Source organism: Podarcis melisellensis, assembly GCF_964234715.1.
Source record: "Podarcis melisellensis genome assembly, chromosome: 1".
Classification (NCBI taxonomy): domain Eukaryota; kingdom Metazoa; phylum Chordata; class Lepidosauria; order Squamata; family Lacertidae; genus Podarcis; species Podarcis melisellensis.
In genome coordinates this window covers 22,462,041-22,487,296 of record NC_138528.1, presented here as the reverse complement: position 1 = coordinate 22,487,296, position 25,256 = coordinate 22,462,041, and the positions used below count along the sequence as shown (strand labels likewise).

General features: G+C 44.4%; 2 protein-coding genes across 7 annotated transcripts in view; both read right to left on the bottom strand.

Annotated features, from left to right (window-relative positions):
* Nucleotides 1–25,256, bottom strand: part of LOC309369039 (cation channel sperm-associated auxiliary subunit beta-like) — a 108,268-nt gene that overhangs the window by 49,272 nt on the left and 33,740 nt on the right. For 2 of the 6 annotated variants that reach the window (XM_081909569.1, XM_081909574.1), the window contains exons 1-3: nt 4,730–4,806; nt 3,320–3,395; nt 2,731–2,822 (exon numbers count right to left, since the gene is read on the bottom strand). The exons of 1 other annotated variant lie outside the window; for it this stretch is intronic. In XM_081909569.1, coding sequence (XP_081765695.1) covers nt 2,731–2,822; nt 3,320–3,395 — 168 coding nt within the window. In that variant the 5' untranslated portion in view covers nt 4,730–4,806. Of the gene's footprint in view, nt 1–2,380; nt 2,496–2,730; nt 2,823–3,319; nt 3,396–4,729; nt 4,807–6,258; nt 6,283–25,256 lie in introns of those variants that run through there. 3 more of the 6 variants (XM_081909571.1, XM_081909576.1, XM_081909577.1) reach the window with 3 other exon arrangements.
* LOC309369091 (cation channel sperm-associated auxiliary subunit beta-like) overlaps nt 13,133–25,256 on the bottom strand; it is a 48,966-nt gene continuing 36,842 nt past the window's right edge. The window contains exons 22-27 of the mRNA XM_081909739.1: nt 22,853–22,963; nt 21,321–21,431; nt 19,491–19,629; nt 18,541–18,641; nt 14,928–15,002; nt 13,133–13,658 (exon numbers count right to left, since the gene is read on the bottom strand). Coding sequence (XP_081765865.1) covers nt 13,437–13,658; nt 14,928–15,002; nt 18,541–18,641; nt 19,491–19,629; nt 21,321–21,431; nt 22,853–22,963 — 759 coding nt within the window. The 3' untranslated portion in view covers nt 13,133–13,436. The remainder of the gene's footprint in view (nt 13,659–14,927; nt 15,003–18,540; nt 18,642–19,490; nt 19,630–21,320; nt 21,432–22,852; nt 22,964–25,256) is intronic.

Genomic DNA, 25,256 nt, shown 5'->3' with positions numbered 1-25,256 from the left:
CTTTCGGGGGCTCCTGTAACGGCTACTGATATAGCTGAGAAAACGAGGAAAGATGCTGTTCTCTCCCGTGTGCTCACTTGGGTGGGAAGGGGGTGGCCAGGTGGTCCGCATGAAGAAAAATTCAGGCCTTATGTGACAAGGCACCACGAGTTGTCCATGCATAAGGGTTGTCTCCTGTGGGGAGATAGGGTGATCATCCCAGCACCACTGAGAAACAGGGTTCTTGAGACGCTTCACATGGGATACCCGGGAATGGTCAGGATGAAGTCGCTAGCCCGATGTTATGTGTGGTGGCCTGGAATGGACCAGAACATAGAACAATGGGTACGAACATGCAAGGCATGCCAAGAGGTGCGGCCAGAAGTGGCCAGAGCACCAGTTCACTGGTGGGAGCAGTCCAGATCTCCCTGGAGCTGGCTGCACTTAGATTTTGCTGGGCCATTCCAGGGGAAGGTCTTTTTGGTTATCGTTGATGCATATTCCAAATGGTTAGAAGTGGCGATGGTCCCTAGCATGGCATCAGCTGCCGTAATCAAGGTGTTGAGGCAGCTGTTTGCAACCCACGGGTTACCTGAGACCATTGTATCAGGTAATGGGGCAGCTTTTGTATCCCAAGAATTCAGGGCATTCTTGGCTGATAACTTCATAAGAGGGGTCACATCCGCGCCCTTTCACCCATCCTCCAATGGGCAGGCGGAGCGCATGGTAAGAACAGCCAAAGAATCCATTGTGCGCTTAATGGAGGGTAACTGGTCAGCTCGCATCGCGCGAATGTTATTTTTGCAGCATGCGACGCCGTGTACTGCAACGGGCAAGTCGCCAGCTGAGCTGCTCTTGGGTAGAAGACTGGTAACGGTGCTGGATTATGTCCACCGGATAAAATGCCAAACCGTAATTCAAGAGCAACCCCCCAGGCTGAGACTGACACAACAAGGTATTTCACCCCTGAAGATCTGGTCTGGGTGAGGAACTATTCACGAGGTTCGCGGTGGGTGGCTGGTGTGGTCACCCGGACTAGTGGACCTGTGTCCTATTATGTGACCTTGGAAAATGGGCAAGTTTGGAAGAGACATATAGATCAGCTGAGGCGCCGGGCGCTCAGCAGAGAGGAGTCTGATAATTCATCCCTGGCTGCAAGACCAGGGTGAAAATGGCCCAGAGGTGCAGTCACCAGGGGCTTCAGCAAATGAACCAGGGTCTGCTAGCCCTCAGGATGACGAGGTACAGGTAGGGGACCCTGAGAGGTCTGGGACTCCATCTGTTCCTGACGAAACCCCTATAGCAGCCCCCCTACCACAGGTGACACCCAATCCAGAACCGGCAACACCTGTTGTCAGGAGATCAAGTAGAAGTTGTAGGACCCCACAGTACCTGAGAGATTATGTCTGTTGTGCTCACTAGGGGGGGAGGGGTGTTGTGTATTGAGTCAAAGGAGTTTATAACTGTATTATTATTGTCTGTATTTGCATTAGGGTAAAGTAACTGCCTTTTGGTTCCAGAGGGTACAGCTACTATTGGTTCATTTAAGCTGCTGTATTTGGATCCTCTGTCTTATTGGTTTCCTCCAAAAGGCAGGACTGTGATTGCCTGATATTGTTCCCTCCAAAATGTATCCTTTCTAGCTAGTTCCCTGTTCCTATAAATGTAGCTCTCCCCTCCTCAGGCCCCAGTCTTGTTTGCTTTAATAAAGAAGTGTTACTAGAGAACTGTCTCCAGCATATTATGTCAAGAGAGCTGAAATCACAAACCCCACGTCACAACACTTTTATTGTTTATTTAAACAAACTGCAATACCATGTTTTGTTATGATGCCAATAAATAAATAAAAGTTCTTTAAATCGCATATGGTGTTGTTAGATCCAAGGGGAGTCTGAATAACCAATAATATTTCACTCCATTTAGCTAAGCTTCTTAGTCTAACCTCTTCCAATTAAGTTAGTGATGAGAGCTAACAATCCATTTAAACAAACCACATTTTTCTGTGTACAAAACTAGCTTTTCTGACCCAAAAATGAGGTTCAAAATTTAGGCTTGTCTTATACACATGTAGTGCTGAGAAGGGACGGGTGAAAAGTTTTTTGGCGCAAGCCCAAGATTGTAAGCGGCGATTGGCCGCTTGATTGGGGGGGGGGGTGGTGCCGAAAATCGCTCACCGCCTGAACGCAGCACACAACCGCTCATGTCGCTTACAATTGCTGCTTACAATTTCGGGTTCATACTTCGTTCCGACAGGTGAGCCATTTTTGGCATCTCCTCCCCTCCAACAATCAAGCGGCCAATCGCCACTTAAAAACTCGGGCTTGTGCTTTGTTGTGGCAGGTGAGCCATTTTCGGCATTGGATGCTTGATTGTTTGGGGGGGGGTCCCAAAAATCGCTCACCCGCCGGAACACAGCACACAACCACTTGCATCACAGCTGCCTGATCGCCGCCATTAGCCCTCCTGATTCCCGCTGCGGAAGCTAATAGACAGCTGCTCTTGTCGCAGCAAGCGGGAGCATGATTGGTGGCCGCTGGCGGAAACCGGGGAGCTGATAGGTGGTTTCCGTTTGTGTCACTCGGTTGTGTGTGTGGGGGGGGGACTAGCTAAAAGAATTGATTAGCTAATTCTGCTGAGCCAAAGAATGGTATATCGGTAAGTTATTCCCCACTGCCATAATACAAATGCAGTGGTATTTACTGAGCTACTCCCCATTCAGTTGCAACTGGAAATACATTGCTGGAAACTTACCAAACTTTTATCTGAAAGAAACAATTTAATTGCCTTAGATGACATATTCCGCTCATCTCCTGTGTAGCAAGAAAAACTCGAATTGGCCACCACTGAGTGAGAGAAAAAATATATTGAACACTAATATATTCAAAGATGATATTACAGAACTAGAATATCCTGAAACTCAAATAAAAAATGAAATTGGGGACTGAAATAGATCGCATTGGCTTTTGTGAGTTATAAATAAAAAAATACAGTAGTAATAATCACATCAACAACATTTGATATTATTAGCAGTCTCAGGAAGGAAGTTTTACTGGGAGACATGGGGTTTAGGGTGGGCAATAAGAAAATAAATAATACATTTATGATAATCTTTAAACCAAGGCTAGACTGCATGGGTTTGGACAACCAAATTAACCTTTGTGCTTCAGTCAGTATCTTGCCAAGCTCTCTCACTGTGGCTCACTTGACTCCTAGACAACACACATTCGTCCTTTGCAAATCACAGCACATGCAAATGCATGGCTGCAAGGTTCAGTGCACTAGTAACTAACCAACCCGTATGCAAGAATAGGAAGGTGAAATAAAGTAAAACACAACTTACCATTTACATTGTAGCTAAGTCCTGATGAAAGTTGTAGAACAGCTGCAAGCACAAGATAAAGCTGCAACAGCGCCATCTGTAATTGTAAAAATAATATAAATGTGCATTTAATTCAAAGCTATATATAAAGCTGGTCCACCAGTAGTCACATGATATGCACAGTGACCAAGGAAGACAACAAGGATGCAGATAAGAGCAACATGCTTGGTCATCAAAGAGTCCCCTTAGGTGCTATGGAAACTGCAAGCTGAAATCTGATTCCTGTTCCAAACACTGGGTTGACCTATGGCAGAAAGAAGATTTAGTTCCCACCCCAGATGCAGACTATAAGCAACTGGTATGTGCAGGATCAAATTATTTCTTATGAGCAGGAAACAATAATACTCAATCATAGATACCCCCATTACTCCTGTTTTTTCAACAGAGATATATGGTAGAACAACAGAAAGCTAAATGTGGGTATTCACATTAAGAAAAAACTCATTTGAAAGCCTCAAGCATAATGATAAAACCAAAGTAATACCAAAGATCTATTTAATACTCCCAATATATGCAAAAGAGTCTCTTTGTCCTTCCTACAATGTTAATAATATTATAAAGCATTCTAACCACTGCACCATATTGGCAACTTGTAATTATAATTATATCATTAATATAATATAATATAATATAATATAATATAATATAATATAATATAATATAATATAATATAATTAATGTAAATAATTATGTCATTATTATCATTAAACAGAAAGTGTGAATACTTTCTTCAGCAGATTAATGAATTGCTACATTGCCTATTATTGGCATGGGGGTGCCATACTTGGCATTATCTTGTGCCCAAATTAAACATGTCTGTCTTTCTTTAAACCATTTCTATACCACTTCACATTTTAAAAGTAATCTCTAAGTAGTTTTTCTGTCTTAAATAGAGCATTACTAAAAATCCAGGTAAAACATTACAAATGAGAGTCAGATACATGCAAATACAGTAATACTCCCCAATGGAATGCAGCAAAAGAAAAATCCAGCAAAACAAAATCATTGGGCCAATTGTAACTGCATGCTGTCTTGTAGAAGGCAGTCTCCTGAAGATGATAATGTATGATTTGGGGTGACCCAAAGCTTATGGTAGGGTTCATATCACCAGCACAAACTTTGGAGAGGTCATCCATTTCCAATTTTATATGATTTGATTACAAGGCCAGTAAATGACAAATTTAAAGATGCCCAATCCCTCTGTTTTTCTCAAAAAAAATCCACAGAAAGCTCTCCATGCAAACAGAACAAAAAATATGGGGCTTTACAATCCCTGCTATTCCACCCCCGCCCTTGTTTAATAATGGCTGCTCTAACTCTAAAAGGGAAATAATTTCAACTGTCCTTGCTTCAGGGAAGGTTCTCACATGCCTTCTTTGCCGAGGCTATGTCAGTTTTGCTGAGCCATCTTTGCCACTTCCAAGAGAGCCAGCCAACTGTTTGCTTTTATCTTGGGTTCCGCAGGCTGACAGTTGGAAGAGTTCAAGTTCCGTCACTCATAAACTGATCCAGCTTCAGAAATGCTTGTGGGGATAGATTTTCAGAATTTAAAATTATGTGGCAGGAACAGGCTACGTGGAAATCTTCCCATAGTCCTCACATAAAAATGAGGGTCAGTGGCTCCGATACAAAAACTACACAGGAGACCTGTCCTCCATGTTAATTTCCTCAGTTCATCTGTTGCTAGAACCACATAGGATGCAGCTATATGAAGTGGGAGTCTTTCAAATTAAAAATAAAAAAACCCCACAGTTGTGAGAATAAAGTGAACGCCATGAGGGTATCTTCAACTACCCAGTTAGAGCTCCATCTAGGGCAGAAGGGAAGCTGATTAAAGATGGAAGCAAATGGAAGAAAAAACTCAGGTCTCTGAATAACTTGTCTTAGCTGAACACCTTCTTAGTCATAAAAATGAATCACTTCCATTAGCAATTCTCTTTAAAAAAATTAAAATACTTTAATCTGTTTTGTGGGCGTTTCAGTTTGCAAACAACATAACAATTGTTGAATGTTACTTTATTTGATATAGGTTGTTTATTTTAAAGCTATGTTTTATTATCACATTTTTGTATGGCATTAGATTGTTATAACAACAACAACAACAACAACAACAACATAATAATAATAATTTATTATTTATACCCCGCCCATCTGGCTGGGCTTCCCCAGCCACTCTGGGCGGCTTCCAAAAGAATATTAAAATACTGTGATACATCAAACATTAAAAGCTTCCCTAAACAGGGCTGCCTTCAGATGTCTTCTAAAAGTCTGGTAGTTGTTGTTCTCTTTGACATCTGGTGGGAGGGTGTTCCACAGGGAGGGCGCCACAACCGAGAAGGCCCTCTGCCTGGTTCCCTGTAACTTGGCTTCTCGCAGTGAGGGAACCGCCCGAAGGCCCTCGGTGCTGGATCTCAGTGTAGAACGATGGGGGTGGAGACGCTCCTTCAGGTATACTGGACCAAGGCCGTTATAACAATAGTATAAAGCAGGTTCACCAGACATGATTCTGCATTAACTATGACAACAGAGGTGTCTTCCAGTGAGAAAAGGCAGCAGGAGAAGGCACTTCTATGTCATTTTTTTCTGGTGGGACAGGAGCAGCATGCAGCAACACCAACAATATCTGACTTTGTCTTACTTCGGCTCTCTCTCGAGCCTCTACCTACTGCCCATGAACAGCAACATCTGCAGTAGCAGGGAGCCTGGGAAATGTAGTTCCCCAGGGCTCCTTTCAGCTAGGACACGATGGTTGCAATGCAATGGTGACCTGCTACAGGCACCCAAACCTCGGCCTGCCAGTAGCCAGTGGAAGGTCAGGTGAATTCACCAGTGCGGAAAATTTATTGTCAACCCCACCCCCTCCATTGAAATTATTAAAAGAAGGAAAATTAGATACTTACCTCAGTGGTATAGATAAGGTTTTTGCTGCCTGGCACGGTCACTGAGTTTGCCGCCCCTCTTGCTGGTCCTCATGTGGGAGTCCTGTCGATTTGCCACGGTCCTCCCCTCATCTCCCCTCCAACTGTCCTTCCCTTCTGCCCCCACTCCTAAGGGGTGGGAAAGAACTCAGTTCCTGTCACCTCAGACTCCACCTCTTCTTTGCTTTACTTAATGCCTCATCATGTTCTTGGTTTCTCTTGCTTCAGCCACAGACTGAAGCACCTAAGTGCCTAAAGTGAGGCAGGAAACAGTTAAGCGGGGAGATGTGGAAAGGTGGGAGGGGGCACAGAGAGAGAGAGAGAGGAGGAAAGAGTCGCCCTGTTAATTTATTCGCAACTTCAAAAACACAGCCCATGACACAGGAAAAGAAACCCAAACGTGCAGCCCTGGCCCTCAAATGAAAGGTGACAGCAGGCGACCACAGCCTCTCCCACCTCCGCACCCTTTTTGGGAGTCCGTGTCAGCCCCAGAGGGACCCTGCCTTGACCCGTGAGCAGCACAGCTTCAACCGCGGCCACACAGACACACACAAAGCACCTGAGGCGAGGGCGGGACCTGGACAGGCAGGGAGAGCACATGTGCTCGGCCCCGGCCACAGAGGTGGGAAGGGAACGCGATGCAACTCAACCCTGCTCAGTCCTTTGATGTAATCGTGTGCAAACACACAAACACACCGTGCCCAGACCTTGCCCAGCCCACCACCGCCCTGGATGCCTCCTTTGCCTCAAAGGAGACCGTGTCAAGAAGAGTTTAGCCGGCATTTTGTCACCTCCCTCAGGGATAACACCCGGGGCGGCCTGCACCCCCTTCCTACGCCACTGCCAGTAGCCCATCCCCAACACCTTCTTAATGAAGGGAGAACCAGATGCCTCAGTTTGTTGTAAAACTCACATTTAAGTCACTAAAAAAAAGTTGGAGAGCACAGGTGACACAGATTTCAATGCATTCATAATCCCAGCTAGCTGAACAGGTGTGTGGATGTGTGCTCCTCAGCATTGCTGTTCTCTACTACAGACACTTTGTGGCAGCAAAGCACAACATTTTCTGCACTTCAGGAGAAGAGAGTTCTGCTCCTGCCTATGCCCAGCTCTATCGACAACAAAAAATTACCGCATTTTTTGCTCTATAAGACTCACTTTTTCTCTCCTAAAAAGTAAGGGGAGATGTGTGCGCGTCTTATGGAGTGACTGCAGGCTGCACGGCTATCCCAGAAGCCAGAACAGCAAGAGGGATCACTGCGCAGCAATCCCTCTTGCTGTTCTGGCTTCTGGGATTCAGAATATTTTTTTTGTTTTCCTCCTCCAAAAACTAGGTGCGTCTTATGGTCTATTGCGTCTTATAGAGCGAAAAATACGGTATATAAAAACCAGCTGTGCAGAAATGACTTACATGAGGGACACTAGAGGGCAGCATTCATACTGCCAAAAAAGCACTCTCTGGCTGTATCTATACACTGAATTAGCAGATATTTCCTCTCCTCAGAAAAACCTGAGAACTCAGCTGGGGGAGGGAAGAGCTCTGACATTCTGTAACACAGTACTCCAAATGCAGTCGCATCATGGATTTATATGACAGCATTATGCTATCAGCAGTTTTTATTCCCAATTCCTTTCCTTATGGCTCCTAGCATGAAATTTGCCTTTTTTAGAGATGCCACACTGGGTTGGTAGTTTCACTGAGCTTCCCACTATGACTCTTGATTCCCACCTAATATTGGAGGCAGAACACAGCTATCATGACTAGTAGCTATTGACAGCCGCACCCTCCATGAATTTGCCTAATCCTAATCTTTTAGAGCCATCCAAGATGGTGGCTGTTGCAATGCACTGTGTGAAGAAATGCTCCCTTTTGTCTGACTTGAATCTTCCAGTGTTGACCTCCATTGTATGTCTATGAATCCAAACGCTATGAGAGAGGAAGCAAAACACATTCCTTAATCCATCCATATTTTTATCATGTCCCCTCTTAGTTACCTTATTCTCTAAACTAAAAAGCTTTTTGTCATGTTGGTTGCCCTTCTCTCAATCTTCTCTAACTCCACGTTATCCTTATTGTAGTGTGGTGCTGGAATTGTAAACAGTATTCCAAGTGTGATTGTACCACACTTTTGTATAATGGCATGATGATACTTACAATTTTATTTCCAGTGTTATTGGGTGAACATTTTAGGGGTGGTAAGTTTTACTCAACTAAGTTTTATTCAGAGTAGAGCTATTTAAGTTAACGAACCTAACTCCGCCATGCTCATTAATTTCTCCAGGCCTACTCTGAGGAAAAATTAGTTGAAAAACCACCATACATATTTTGCATTATTAAAAAAAGGTAAAGGTACCCCTGACCGTTAGGTCCAGTTGCGGACGACTCTGGGGTTGTGGTGCTCATCTCGCTTTACTGGCCGAGGGAGCCAGCGTTTGTCTGCAGACAGCTTCTGTGTCATGTGACCAGCATGACTAAGCCACTTCTGGCAAACCAGAGCAGTGCATGGAAACGTCGTTTACCTTCCTGCCAGAGTGGTACCTATTTATCTATTTGCACTTCGAGGTGCTTTCGAACTGCTGGTGGGCAGGAGCTGGGACCGAACAACAGGAGCTCACCCCGTCGCGGGAATTCAAACCACCAACCTTCTGATCGGCAAGCCTGGGGTCTGTGGTTTAGACCACAGCGCCACCCGCGTCCCTATTTATAATATGTTCTTATTTTAATTGTTTCTTTCTGTAGTATTTTATCTTGTAAATCTCCCAGAAAGTTTTTTTTAAGGTACAGAGCAACTAACGTTCCATAAAGAATAACTATTATAATAATATTCTATCTAACACCATTTTTGAAGGCTGCTGTTTTTATATATGCCACTAGATGGTTGTGTTTGGCTTTGTGTTCCGCCCTAAACAATGTACGGAGCGTGGTTTCGTAAGTAACCTATTTGGTCTCGCAGAATCTTCTACTTCAATTATCCTTTAATAGAATATCTCCCTCTAATAGCATAACCAAGTGCCAGTGGGAATGGAGTCAGAATATGCCCACTGAGAAAACAAAAGGTCGTTAGCTGCTTCACACACTTCCATTGCTATTGCTGCTGCCATGCCTGCAGAGGGGGACTCGCCTCAAGCCAAGCCATTGCTTCAGAAAAAAAGACCTCAGCGATATATATATTTAAAGCAACTTTCTCCTCCTCCCTTGCTTCTTTTTGCTTCCTCAACCAGCCAAAAATGCCTCACGGAAATCGGGGGAGTGACTGGAGGGGAAAAGAGCATTTCCGCAAACTACTCATTGGTGGCTTAAGCATCGAAACAACAGAAGAAAGTTTGAGAAACTGCTATGAGCAATGGGGAAAGTAAACGGATTGTGTGGTTATGAGAGACCCTGCAAGCAAACGAGAATTTGGTTTTGTCACATTCTCTTCCATGGCTGATATTGATGCAGCAATTGGCTGCCAGACCTCATTCCATTGATGGAACAGTAGTTGAGCCGAAAAGAGCTGTAGCCAGGGAGGAATCAGGAAAACCTGGAGTTCATGTTACTGTGAAAAAAATGTTAGATGGTGGAATTAAAGAAGATACTGAGGAACATCACCTTAGAGACTACTTCAGGGAATATGGAAAAATTGCCACAATTGAAATAATTACAGACAGACAATCTGGTAAAAAGAGGGGCTTTGGATTTGTAACTTTTGATGACCATGATCCAGTGGATAAAATTGTATTGCAGAAATGTTGTTGTTTAGTCGTTTAGTCGTGTCCGACTCTTTGTGACCCCCTGGACCAGAGCACGCCAGGCACCTCTGTCTTCCACTGCCTCCCACAGTTTAGTCAAACTCATGCTGGTAGCCTCGAGAACACTATCCAACCATCTCGTCCTCTGTCGTCCGCTTCTCCTTGTGCCCTCCATCTTTCCCAACATCAGGGTCTTTTCCAGGGAGTCCTCTCTTCTCATGAGGTGGCCAAAGTATTGTAGCCTCAACTTCACGATCTGTCCTTCCAGTGAGCACTCAGGGTGATTTCCTTTAGAATGGATAGGTTTGATCTTCTTGCAGTCCATGGGACTCTCAAGAGTCTCCTCCAGCACCATAATTCAAAAGCATCAATTCTTTGGCGATCAGCCTTCTTTATGGTCCAGCTCTCACTTCCATACATTGTTGTTGTTGTTGTTTAGTCGTTTAGTCGTGTCCGACTCTTCGTGACCCCATGGACCAGAGAACGCCAGGCACCTCTGTCCTCCACTGGTCAAATTCCATACATTACTACTGGGAAAACCATAGCTTTTACTATACGGACCTTTGATGGCAAGGTGATGTCTCTACTTTTTAATATGCTGTCTAGGTTTATCATTGCTTTTCTCCCAAGAAGCAGGCGTCTTTTAATTTTGTGGCTGCTGTCACCATTTGCAGTGATCATGGAGCCCAAGAAAGAAAGTAAAATCTCTCACGGCCTCCATTTCTTCCCCTTCTATTTGCCAGGAGGTGATGGGCCCAGTGGCCATGATCTTTGTTTTTTTGATGTTGAGCTTCAGACCACATTTTGCGCTCTCCTCTTTCACCCTCAGTAAAAGGTTCTTTAATTCCTCCCCACTTTCTGCCATCAAGGTTGTGTCATCAGCATATCTGAGGTTGTTGATATTTCTTCTGGCAATCTTAATTCCGTCTTCATCCAGCCCAGCCTTTCACATGATGAATTCTGCATATAAGTTAAATAAGCAGGGAGACAAAATACAGCCTTGTCGTACTCCTTTCCCAATTTTAAACCAATCAGTTGTTCCATATCCAGTTCTAACTGTAGCTTCTTGTCCCACATAGAGATTTCTCAGGAGACAAATGAGGTGATCAGGCACTCTCATTTCTTTAAGAACTTGCCATAGTTTGCTGTGGTCGATACAGTCAAAGGCTTTTGCATAGTCAATGAAGCATAAGTAGAAGTAGAAGGAAGATGAGTCCCTCAGGTCGGAAGGCATCCAACAAGTTACTGAGGAAGAGCAGAGGACAAGTACAAGGAGATTCAGAGCTGATGAAGCGGCTGGTCACTCAGTTGCAGATATGCCTGGAAGCGAAAGGAAAGTCCAATGCTGTAAAGAAAAATATTGCATAGGAACCTGGAATATAAGAATCATGAACCTTGGTAAGCTGGATGTGGTCAAAAATGCGATGGCAAGAATAAATATTGACATCCTGGGCATCAGGGAACTAAAATGGACGGGAATGGGCGAATTCAGTTCGGATGACCATCATATCTACTACTGCGGGCAAAAATCCCATAAAAGAAATGGAGTGGCCCTCATAGTCAACAAAAGAGTGGAGTGGCGAAAGCTGTACTGGGATGCAATCTCAAAAATGATAGAATGATATTGATATGAATCGAAGGCAGACCTTTTAACATCACAGTAATCCAAGTTCATGCACCAACTACCGGTGCTGAAGAAACTGACATTGACCAATCCTATGAAGACTTACAACACCATCTAGAAATGACACCAAAGAAGGATGTTCTTCTCATTATAGGGGATTGGAATGCTAAAGTAGGGAGTCAAGAGATAAAAGGAACAACTGGCAAGTTTGGCCTTGGAGTTCAAAACGAAGCAGGGCAAAGGCTAATAGAATTCTGTCAAGAGAACAAGCTGGTCATCACAAACACTCTTTTCCAACAACACAAGAGACATCACATGGACATCACCAGATGGGCAGCATCGAAATCAGATTGATTATATTCTCTGCAGCCAAAGATGGAGAAGCTCTATACAGTCAGCAAAAAGAAGACCTGGAGCTGACTGTGGCTCAGATCATCAGCTTCTTATAGCAAAATTCAAGCTTAAACTGAAGAAAGTAGGAAAAACCACGGGGGCAGTAAGATACAATCAAATCAAATCCCTTATGAATACACAGTGGAAGTGAGGAACAGGTTTAAGGATTTAGATTTAGTGGACAGAGTGCCTGAAGATGGAGGCTCGCAACATTATACAGGAGGCAGCAATGAAAACTATCCCAATGAAAAGGAAAGGCAAGAAAGCAAAGTGGCTGTCCAACGAGGCCTTACAAATAACGGGGGAGACAAGGCAAGCAAAATGCGAGGGAGATAGTGAAGGATACAGGAAATTGAATGCAGATTTCTGAAAAATAGCAAGGAGAGACAAGAGGGCCTTCTCAAACGAGCAATGCAAAGAAATAGAGGAAAACAATAGAATGGTAAAAACTAGAGATCTGTTCAAGAAAATTGGAGAAATGGAAGGAACATTTTGTACAAAGATTAAAGGACAAAAGTGATAAGGACCTAACAGAAGCACAAGACATCAAGAAGAGGTGGCAAGAATACACAGAAGAATTATACCAGAAAGATATGGATGTCTCATACACCCCAGGCAGTCTGGTTGCTGACCTTGAGCCAGACATCCTGGAGAGTGAAGTCAAATGGGCCTTAGAAAGGACTGCTAATAACAAGGCCAGTGGAATTGATGATATTCCAGCTGAACTACTTAAAAATTTAAAAGATGAAGCTGTTAAGGTGCTACACTCAATATGCTGGATCACTCAGCAGTGGCCAGAGGATTGGAGAAGATCAGTCTACATCCCAATCCCAAAGAAGGGCAGTGCCAAAGAATGCTCCAACTACCGCACAATTGCACTCATTTCACACATTAGCAAGGTTATGCTTAAAATTTTACAAGACAGGCTTAAGCAGTATGTGGACCGAGAACTCCCAGAAGTGCAAGCTGGATTTCAAAGAGGCAGAGGAACCAGAGACCAAATTGCAAACATTCGCTGGATTATGGAGAAAGCTAGAGAGTTCCAGAAATAACCTGTACATTAAAATAAACAGAGGCGTAAGTAGACACATTTAGCAATGCAGTGTATTTTAAATATATGAATTATTTTATTGTGTACTGCTTCAGTGACATTTTCGGAGGGGGGGGGGAATCTTGCCCAATAAACCTCAGTAAAATTCTTGACAAGCAGCTACTAAATGCGTTTCATCCTAGGGAACAACAATTGAAAATTCATCACCTCTTTTCAAAAATATTTTTCCTAAACAGAAAGACTACAGCTAAAGATGAAATAGTTGTACGTATGTTTGTTACAAAAAAATACCATTAACATTTGTGGTACATAGTTACTGATAAAAGCAACACATTATTATAACGTTATTACTATTGCCAGTCAACTTCCTGCAGAATCACCAGAATTTACTGAATCTCTCTTGGGTGGGGGTTTTGATGCCACTTTATTTCTTCTTAGTTTCCTTTTTAAGAAGTTCCATATCTCAATTTCAAATACATACAGAATAAATGCCACAAAAATGATGCCTCCCATTAAAATAGTCGTCATTGAAGTGATAAGAGAGTTTCCTGGGAATGCCAGTGGAGAATCGTCAATATAAATCTGCAACAGAAAATATTGTAATTCCAACAGTCACTTCCCTTTAAATTGACTATTGCTCACCCTGTTGACAACAAGAAAGTGAAACTGGTCTAAGTGACAGCGAAAGCTGGCATATGCAAATCTAAGTGGTGGGGGAACAGAAGCAGTCATCTGAGTTTATAGGGAAACCAATTTGGTAAGCATTACATGTGGTTTGTTGCAAGATACTGCATTATTATTGTACCTCGTAAAATAAAATACAGAGAAAAGTATGGGCTAGGAAAGTATGGCTCTCTTTGTTAAGCATAGGTTTTTCCTTGTATTCTCAGTCAATCATTTCTATGAGGGAAGGCTCACAGTTCAGTGGTAAAGCACGTTTTGCTTACAAAAGGCCAAAGGTTCAGTTACTACTACTATTTCTACTTCAGAAAGATTTGGGGTAGCATGGCTAGGAAGGAACTCTCCCTGAAATATTGGAGAGGTGCTGCCAGCCAGAGGAGACTAGCCTTCCCAGACATTTGGGACTTCCATCCCTATTAGCCCTTTGCAGTCCCAAATCACCTGGAAGGCATTAAATTGGAAAGGCTGGAGCAGAAAGTTAACCTGGCCCAGATTATCCAAGTGACTCTATCAGCTCTTGTTTGAGATGGCTGCCTTTCCATGGTCATATATTTGGCACTGGCAGGCCTGCCAAGAGGGCAGGGGGCATATTGCTGTGCCAGAGCCAGCACATGGCCCAAACTCTGAACTTTAATTAACGCCCCCCCCCAATTAAGTTTCTAGAGCTTGTACAACAGAAGTGACAAAGCAAAATCTTCAGGCACCGTTCAAAGCCATTGCTTTGTGAGCTAAGAGGCTACTCCTGCCTTGCAGTGTTTTTAATTAATGACTGAAGTCACAGTTGTGCTATTTAAATATCTGCTGGGCTTCTGTCACTGAAGAGTTAGAGTACACAGAGTACACATGTTCCACGGGGCCTCTTTTAAAAGACACACCCTGTATGAAGCTATATATATATATATATATATATATATATATATATATATATATATATATGTAAAAGCTCCAGTCTGCTTTAGCTTCCACTTCTGTGTGTTTCCCTAAAGTGTCCTTCTCCAGTCCAGTCCCCCTTGCACCCGCTAATTCCTGCTGTTCTCTGGGAATGTGCTGAAGTAAGGGCTAAATATGTGGGAACATTTTGTACAATCTTGTATCCTATTTTATGTTTGTTAATTCATTCTGTGTGTAATTTGTGTGTTGTTGTTTTTTTAAAAGAGCTAATGACAATACCTGAAATTCGTCAAATAAGTTACAAAAGGAGACTCCAGGAATAGTTGATACCCTAAAATGAAAAAGCTCAGATCCCTGTTGGAAAGGGGGGGAAAGTTGTTACTAATATGCTGTAACATTTGTTTTCATTTTTTAAATTAAAACTGTAATCCTTGGCTATTAATGTGATCTGGTTGCTGAAAGAAAATAAGTGTTTTGTATGACCTGAACAGAAATACATATATGGCTGGCTGAACTGCAATGTGGCACATGGTGCAATATTGCCTCAATATTGCTGCTCCATTTTTTTAAAAAACGATTCTCTTAAATGTCATAAACTATAACCGAAATATAAAGTGTTCATGTTCACTTGAAATGTTTCACAGAAATAATGTGCAGTACCACGTAGAACAGACAGGAGCTGCTTGTTGAGAAAAACATCTTACATGCACACAATTGTTTGTATAACTACAGCCTAAAAATCAGTGTTGCTAGCAACTGTGTTATATCCTTGGAACAGAAAATTTCTGATATTTTGAATTAATATGCAAATTAAAAAGGTAAAGGTACCCCTGACCGTTAGGTCCAGTCGCAGATGACTCTGGGGTTGCAGCGCTCATCTCGCTCCATAGGCTAAGGGAGCCGGCATTTGTCCACAGACAGCTTCCGGATCATGTGGCCAGCATGACTAAGCCACTTCTGGCAAACCAGAGCAGTGCACGGAAATGCCGTTTACCTTCCCGCCAGAGCGATACCTGCTTACTTTGATGTGATTTGAACTGCTAGGTTGGCAGGAGCAGGTACCAAACAACGGGAGCTCAGCCCGTTGTGGGGATTCGAACCGCTGACCTTCTGATCTGCAAGCCCTAGCTCAGTGGTTTAGACCACAGCAGCACAATGTCAAATGTATATTGCACGGTGGCTCAACATATGGTCCAAGGGCTGCATGTGGACCTCAAGGCTTTCCCCCCCACCCCTCAGCAACATCTGATGCCCCCTCCCCAAACCTCGTGCTGCCTTCTTTAAGTTGGGTAAGTGCTGGGAAGGAGCTGTGAGGGCTGACAGGATCCTAGAGCCCTCCTGTCTCCTTCCCAAGGCCTGATGCCTTTAATACCCAGCTTTGGGAAGTCAGCACAGGGGTGGGGGTGGGTCATGCATCAATTTTAGGCCTTGTTCCACCACACCACCTGCCCACATGACTAGCCTTTGTGTGACCCGCAGGTTTGGTGTCGAGGTACACCGACAAGTCAGCATGGCACCAACATTCCTCTGATGAAAATCAGGACATATCTTTTGGTGCCGTGCTAACTTGTGCGAAAGTGCAGCATCCTCCTCCCCAGGGTCAGCAGTGACGCTGGAGGGGGTAAATGGGACATTCTAGGATCAAATCAATTCAAGAATTGATGCTTTTCAATTAGGAACAAATCAATTCAAGCAGTGGCGTAGCGTGGGTTGTCAGCACCCGGGGCAAGGCAAGTAATTTGCGCCCCCTAACCCGTGGATTTGCGGCCCCTAACCCCCAGATGTTGCGCCCGGTGTGACCGGCCCCCCCTGCACCCCCCACGCTACGCCACTGAATTCAAGAATTGATGCTTTTGAATTATGGTGCTGGAGGAGACTCTTGAGAGTCCCATGGACTGCAAGAAGATCAAACACATACCGTATTTTTCGCACCATAACACTCACTTTTTTCCTCCTAGAAAGTAAGGGGAAATGTCTGTGCGTGTTATGGAGCGAATGCCTACGGATGGCGGGGGGATCTGCTGCAGTCGTGAGCAGAGGATCCATGGTTCCCCTTCCTTCCCTCCTCCGTGGCTCGCTTTGAAGCAGCAAAGCGGGAGAAGAGCTGCTGAGTGGGGAGGAGAGAGGGACAGAGAGTCTGCTTCTGCAAAGGAGCAAAGTGGGAGAGGAGAGGAGCCGCTTACACGAGTCCGGAGCTGTTTTTTTCAGTGAGCCAGGGAGGAGGGAGAGAACAGCTCGCTAAATAGCAGCAATTTTTTTTGCAAGCAGGCTCTCTGTCCCTTCTCCTCCCCACTCAGCTGGCTAAATAGTAGCAAAGTTTTTCAGCAAGCCGGGAGGAGGGAGCTGTTTTTTTCAGCGAGCCAGGGAGGAGGGAGAGAACAGCTCGCTAAATAGCAGCAAATTTTTTCGCAAGCAGGCTCTCTGTCCCTTCTCCTCCCCACTCAGCTGGCTAAATAGCAGCAAAGTTTTTCAGCGAGCTGGGGAAGAGGGAGAGAAGCAGAGCCTTTAAAGGAGCAAAGCGGGAGAGGAGAGGAGCCTTCTCTTATACCCCTCTTCTGCATTATTAACAGCATCCTTCTCCACCCACCCCACGCGTGCACCTTGTCCCTTGAGTGCTTTTCCTTCCCACCCCACTTAAAATGTGGTTACAAAGCACGGATCCACATGGATCCTCAGGATTTTTGCACTGGGTCACCCCAAATTCACCATCAGATCACATAGCATGTCCATGGCTACAGCTTGCACCAAAAAATTCACACACACACTGTTGCCTGGGGCCGCAGTGGTGCAAAAACGTGGTTACAAAGCACGGATCCACATGGATCCTCAGGATTTTTGCACTGGGTCACCCCAAATTTACCATCAGATCACATAGCATGTCCATGGCTACAGCTTGCACCAAAAAATTCACACACCCACTGTTGCCTGGGGCCGCAGTGGTGCAAAAACGTGGTTACAAAGCACGGACCCACATGGATCCTCAAGATTTTTGCATTGGGCTACCCCAAATTCACCGTCAGATCACATGTCTGTGGCCACAGCATGAACCACAAAAATCATACATCCACTGTTTCGTTTAGAATATTTTTTTTCTTGTTTTCCTCCTCTAAAAACTATGTGCGTGTTATGGTCGGGTGCGTGTTATGGTGCGAAAAATACGGTACATTCTTAAGGAAATTAGCCCTGAGTGCTCACTGGAAGGTCAGATCGTGAAGCTGAGGCTCCAATACTTTGGCCACCTCATGAGAAGAGAAGACTCCCTGGAAAAGACCCTGATGTTGGGAAAGATTGAGGGCACAAGGAGAAGGGGACGACAGAGGACAAGATGGTTGGACAGTGTTCTCGAAGATACAAACATGAGTCTGACCAAACTGCGGGAGGAAGTGGAAGACAGGAGGGCCTGGCGTTCTCTGGTCCATGGGATCACGAAGAGTCGGACATGACTAAACGACTAAACAACAAAAGGATCAAATCAGAAGCTGGGATGGCTTCTTCAAATTCTGGGATGATGCAGGAAAATTGGGGCACTTTGAAAGGGTTTCAGTACTCTTGTGACCCACTTTGTTTGAAAAGTTGGACCACCCAGGTACAAAGAGTTTAAGGTAAGAAGAGTTGGGGTTTAAGGTACAGTGGTACCTCTGGTTACGAACTTAATTTATTCCAGAGGTCTGCTCTTAACCTGAAACCATTCTCAACCTGAGGTACCACTTTAGCTAATGGGGTCTCCCACTGCCGCTGTGCTGCCAGCATGCAATTTCTGTTCTCATCCTGAGGTAAAGTTCTTAACCCGAGGTACTACTTCCAGGTTAGTGGAGTCTATAACCCAAAGTGTTTGTAACCCGAAGTGTTTGTAACCCGAGGTAGCACTGTATGTATTTTCTCTGGCACTTACAGTTATCGTTATAGATAGGCCATCTGGGTTATATAGTTCAGTTTTGAGTCTGTGCTCCAAATATTTTTTCATTTTTAACATACTTGATGTTTGATTGGTACCTGAAAAAACAGTTAAAACAGTCGCAGAGTGGTAGGTTTCAGTTTCTTCCTTCTTTTTCACATTTCAGTAGGGCCTGAATACAGATGAATAGCCAGATCTATTTCTCATGAAATGTAAAAGTATGAAAGGTATCAGAGGCACAGCATGATGTATTAGAGCTGCACAGGGTCTTCTACAGCGGCTTTCCAGAGGTTAACAAACAGCAGTGCTTTTTTTCTTAAAAAAGTTTAGGGGTGCTCTCATTTTTCTACTCATATTGAAATACTGCCCCTCAATGAGGCCAAACTTAGATTCACAAAATGTTTAGGGTTATGCGTACCTCTGAATCCCCTCAGAAAAAAGCACTAACGGTGATTAATTAACACAAGTGGGTGAAAAAGGAGGGGTGTGGGCAAACATTAATATGAAATGTTGGTTAACCTGAACTCCTCTTTGTTATAGTCGAAGTGCCACCATAACTATTAGTCATGGTAAAAGCTAGCAGGAGAACTAGAGGAGGAAGAACAGCTAGGGGGGAGGGGTGTACCCATGGTAAACCAATGGGTTGTGTTATGCTTGTTTGCGGCCTTAAGGGTCTGTGGGTGTAATAGGTTTTGCATGCAGAAAGAATTGGACTAGATTCTTTCCACATCAAGTCTTCCCTGAACTAGAACTTGCAACAGCCCCAGCAGGCATGGCCAATGGATAGGGATGATGGGAATTCAGGAACATACAGGGGACCAAAGGTTCATCACACCTACTATAGGGCCAGAAAGAGAGCCTGAAAATACATTGACGACAAGTATTTCCAACAGAACCTCTCTGATACGAAAGATAATGATGAATCTCAAGATTCTTCTGCTCCCTACCTGAAACTTTCCAGTTGGTTCTGTTGTTGACTTCTATGATTGTGATAAAATAAGGAGATGTCAGATTTACAGAGCGACCCTCATCCTCAATGGTGAAATAGAGAGGAAGCCTTGATACTGGGAATTTCATTCGCAGGGCCTGGCAATGAAACATATATAGAAATCACTGACATTAAAATGATGCCTGCATGGAAAGACATGGAATGACACAAATGTAAGTATTTACATAATCTGGTTTAGTTCTGCTAAATAGGAAGTCTGATGCTGGACCTACAAATTGGTAATGAGCTGAATGAAAACCAATGGACTGAAAATCAGTCCCAGAAGGTCTGAGATTCTGTAGGTAGGTGGCACATCTGTTAAATCTGTTATGCATAAGGTTGCACTCCTTCTAAAGTAGCGTTTCACAAGCTGGTAAGGAGGCAGCCCAGCAGGGCCTAACGTTCCTTTTTGCCACATGTGTTTTCTTGGAGCAGTCCTGGTTTGTTTCCAGAAAGAGAGGGCAATCGCTGAGGCTCCCGTTTTGACCAGTAGAGCCCGCAGTCCAGAACTCCCAGGTCAGCTAAGTGCGGTGGTGGGGTGGCAATGGGTAGGGCTGGGCGAGCCCGAGTTGCTTGTTGTTGCTGCCAGTGCTGGGTGCGGTGGCAGCCTGGCCTGACTCTGCAAGGTGCAGGGTGCAATCCACCTCAGCGCTTAGTGGATCAGGGCCATCAGATGTTGCCAATGAGCGTATGGCCCATCGGCAGCGTTGCACTGGCTCTGCATGGATTTTAATTGATTTTTACTTATGGGAAGACAGCTGCCCCGATGCCCCCCTCTTGGCTACGTCCATGTGGGGTGGGCCACAGGAAGAACACAAGGTCAGAAGAGGGCCATGGTAGGGAAAAGGTTGGGAAACACTGCTCTAAAGGATCAAATTCTTAGATTGAGCACACTCCTAAATATAGCTTTGTCAATGGAGAACCAGATAAGCCTTTGTGGGAAGGAATGTCTTTCACATTAATTTAGGCTGGTGTGCCAGCTGCAGCTTCTTCTGGAAAGCGATAGCCTGGCCACAGTTATCTGGAAACAAGGATTGACTACTGTATTGGGTTGCATCTGGGGCTACCTTTGGAGACTGCTCAGAAATTGCAATTACTGCAGAATACAGCTGCTAAGTTAGTAACTGTGAGTGGCTCAAAAGGCTTCACTAGCTACCAGTCCATTTCTAAGTTCGCCTTTAAAGCCCTATACAGCTTGGGACCCAAGTACCTTGAAGAACCATGGGAGTCTTTAGAAATTCTCTTTCAGGTGTCCCCACCATCTGAGGTGTGGCAGAAGGCAGCCAGAGAAAAGATTTATTGGTTATGATGCCCCATTTGCGGAATTCCCTCCCCAGAGATATTTGCCTGTCACAACATTGTCATCTTCTCAGCAGTAGCTAAGGGTATTTTTGCCTTCTTAGGTTTCTTAACGTACTGTTATTTTGATATACCCGGTACTTTACATACTGGATGTAATGGTTCCAGGATACAGTGGTACCTCCAGATGCGAACGGCATCCGTTCTGGAGCCCCGTTCGCATCCTGAATAGAACGTAAGATGCGACAGCGCGTCTGCGCGTGCGTTGGTCACGTTTTGCCACTTCTGTGCATGCGTGTGACGTCATTATGAGCGTTTGTGGTGCGCGAGTGGCGAAACCCAGAAGTAACACACTCCGTCACTTCCGGGTTGCAGGGGAGCGCAACCCGAAAGCGCTCAACCTGAAGCACATTCAACCCGAGGTATGACTGTACTACATATCTCCTCCGAATAACAAACAAAAAGCTGCACATGTAGGCATAGCGCTTACCTTCTCCTTGCAATCAGAAAAAGCAACAGAAAAGGACAGCTTCATATTTTCTGTACATCCACATTCGGAGCGCTTTGACTTGCCAGCACATTGCTTGTACCGTCCAGAATTCTGTTGGAAAAGTAAAGGGACCCCTGACTGTTAGGTCCAGTCACAGACGACTCTGGGGTTGTGGCGCTCATCTCGCTTTACTGGCCGAGTGAGCCAGGGTTTGTCTGCAGACAGCTTCCGGGTCATGAGGCCAGAATGACAAAGCCACTTCTGGTGAACCAGAGCAGCACACAGAAACGCTGTTTACCTTCCCGCTGCTTGCACTTGATGTGCTTTCGAACTGCTAGGTGGGCAGGAGCTGGGACCGAACAATGGGAGCTCACCCTGTTGTGGGGATTTAAACCGCTGACCTTCTGACCGGCAAGCCCTGGGCTTTGTGGTTTAGACCACAGTACCACCCGTGTCCCAAAGAAGGTATAATCAAGGCAATTCTCGACTGTGCTTACAAAGTAGACCAACATATGCAATGGAAATCATTTGACCTCTGAATCAGTCTATAGTTTTTCAACTATCAGTGGACTGGAGAGCCCTGCGTGTTCAAATTTGGTGGAAAAGGTTATCAGAAAGAAAGGGAGAGTCAGGGCAAAGAGAACTATGCAATAACTCTTGTTCCTTAGTGAACAGGAAGTGTGATATGCAGTTGGGTTGAAGAGAAGCATTCTCTTGAGCAAGAGACAAATGAGCTGAATGGACATTGGGGCTCTTGGGTGACAGCAAATAATTTTGCAGATGAAGTCCTCTGCCTGCTTTTCAGCCTTTCCCTTTTTCTTCTCTACACTCTCCATATTCTTAAGCAGCTTTGATACTGTGGACTTTGAGAGTCTTTAATCAGATGTAAAATATCATTATCTTGAATATATGGAATAGTGCAAAAGGAGCTAGGCATACAATCCTCTACTGCCTATTGTTGTTAGAACAGGAAAACATGGAGGATTGTAAAACGGGGTGAGACAGTAGAGTTCACCTAGGGCAAAAAAAGGAAATGCTCATATTGACTGCTCTGGGTGCTTCAAATTGTTTCCATAGCTCCTAAAGTATATTTACCTTGAGTGTGTGGAAAGTAGTTGGGCAATTGTGTCAACATATGTTCTGATCCTGATCTGTCCTATTACTGCAAAGGTTTGGCAAGTAATATGAGGTGGCCATGAGGTGGCCATAAAGTTAAAACATAAGGATTCGAGCCCAAGTTTTCAGGTTATTTTTCTTAGAAAAATAGCAAAAACTAGCTATTTATAGTGGGAAGAAGACAGATGTTGAGTCTATAGTATGTGCAAGCAGGATGCCTAAGTTTTGGGGAAAACTCTATAGAAATGCTTATCTGGAAGTTGAATTTCAATATTCTCCTCTTAATTAGAAATCTCTTTTCTTAATGCGTGTATATGTATGTAAAGAACATGCAACAGCAGGGAGTGCAAAATGGATAGCAATTTTTTAAAATGTGCATTCTCAAAGCTCTTACAGGAGTAGCTATGAAGACTTACTTTTGAATTTGTAAAATAATCCCTCAGTTTAGGTTTGCTGGGGTCAGCATTATAGAAATTTTCTGTGAGTGGAACAGCAATTCCCAAAACAGATGGTGGCCTGTAGTTCACCTGTACAAAAAACAACACATTTTAATGGGGAAAATTTATTATTTGAAGAATTTTTGCAAACAACTTAAATCGTTAGCGGGACTGACATAAAAACGTGCAGTGAAAATCATTTAAATAAAATACAAAGGATAAATAGTAAATAGATATGAATTGGCTATGCAGTGGTAAAAGATAAAACATAAGTAAGCACAGAAAGGGTCAATGATTTTATGTTTTCTAATTGGTTGTATAAATTTATTTGTGTGATAATCTTTGTAAATGAAAAAAGAGGGAAATTATTGTGAGATAAGATGGCGCCTGGCACACTTCCCCCGTGCCAATGGACACCTGTGCCGATAGAAAAAACTTGAGCTCTCTTAGCTCTCTTAGCAGAGTCCTTAGCAGAGTTTTGCAGCGGCAAAAAGTGTTGCCTTGTGTGTAGATAATAAATCAGACTGAATGCAGGCTTCTTGCTAATCTCCAAAAGCCTTTAATGAGAAGAAAAACATCATAAATCAGCCTGGCGAGAGAGCAGACATCCTTTCGTCTCTCAGCCAAAAACGAAAGGAAACTCACACACAAAGAAAGATTCCCGTATGTGAACCAAACCACGCCTCAGAATGTGAGACGTCACACAGAACTGTTTAACCCTGTAAGTTCTGATTCTCCTTACACCCCCTCTCGTCTCGCATCCTGAGGGAAACTGTGAGTATAACTCACCCCAAACACAACCCTTCACAGAACTCCCCATGTCGCTGGAAGGTCAAGGGTTTGGTAAACCCATCAGCTAGGTTCTCCTGGCTCAAACAATACTTGAGCCTTATCCAACCTGCCTGGACACTTTGACATACATTCTGGAAACGTATGTCCAAATGCTTGGTTCTGGACTTGAACTGTCCAGATTCTGCCAACCTAAGACAAGGTTGATTGTCTCCCCAAACAGTTATGGGCGAGTAACAATTCCCACAGATCTCTTGGATCAAGCATCGGTAGAAGTCCAACTCCCTGCACAAATCCGACAGCGCACTGAACTCAGCCTCAGTGGAAGAAAGTGCAATAAGACTTTGCTTCCGGGACTTCCACCCAACCAGGGATTCCCCAAACTTTACCACCAGCCCAGAAACAGACTTCCTGTCCCCAAGAGATGCCCAATCGCTGTCACTCCAGCATGTAAGCCGTGCGTCACCTTCAGCTGACAACGTGAGGCAAAACTCTTTGGTATCCTGCAAATACCTCAACACTCTCTTGATGCCTTGCCAGGCATTCACACTGGGCTTTGTAGCCTCCCTGCTGAGCAGATTCACAGCAAACGCTATGTCTGGTCTGCTCCACTGAGAGAGATACAACAGACTCCCTAGCGCTGACTGAAACACCTCAGGGTTTTGGAATCAGAACGCTCCCCAAGCTGACTGTCCTTCACGAAGTTGGTCTCCATGGGCGTTCTGACCCCTGCACAGTCAGACATCCGGAACTTCTCAAGCAACTGCTCAATCTTGCCTTTCTGACTGAGCAAGAAACTCCCGTTCTCAGACCTGTCTATCCTAACGCCTAGATAAACCTGAACGGGACCAAGGTTTTTGAGCTTAAACTTCTTACCAAGCTCTTTGGCAAAACCTTGCACCTGTCTACCTGTCTGTGCCACATACAGAATATCATGTACAAACACCAGAATCACTTCCTGTGTCTCTCCTGACCCTTTCATGTACAGGCAACTGTCTGCAAGACTCTTCTGGAAACCGAAACTTTCCAGAGCTTCATTCAGGCACATGTTTCAATTTCTGGCTGACTGTTTCAAACCATAAATTGACTTGTGCAGCTTCCACACAACACCTGGCTCATTGCCCTCAAACCCTGGAGGAGGTAGCATGTACAGATCCTCCTTCAGATCCGAGTTCAAATAAGCCACATCCACATCAAAGTGGTGCATTTGGTGCCCTCTTTGTGCAGTTACTGCTAAAAGCACGCGCAGAGTCTCACTCCGGGATGTAGGAGCATACACCTTGGTGTAATGCATCCCCCTTCTCTGTGTGAACCCTCTGGCTACAAGCCTCGCCTTGTACTGTGGTTCTCCAGACGTTGTGGGCTTAATCCTATAAACCCAGCGACAGCTCACGGCCTGCTTGCCCTCTGGCAGCTTCGTGGTGGAGAACACACCTAAGGACCTCATTGAGTTCAATTCCTTTCCCATTGCCTCTTGCCACTTCCTGGCTTCTGCTTCAGACAACTGTTGAACCTCCTCAAAACTCTCAGGTTCGCACTGCGCTAAACCAACCCACACGCTGGTGACCTCAAACCTCTCAGGTGGCACCCCCTT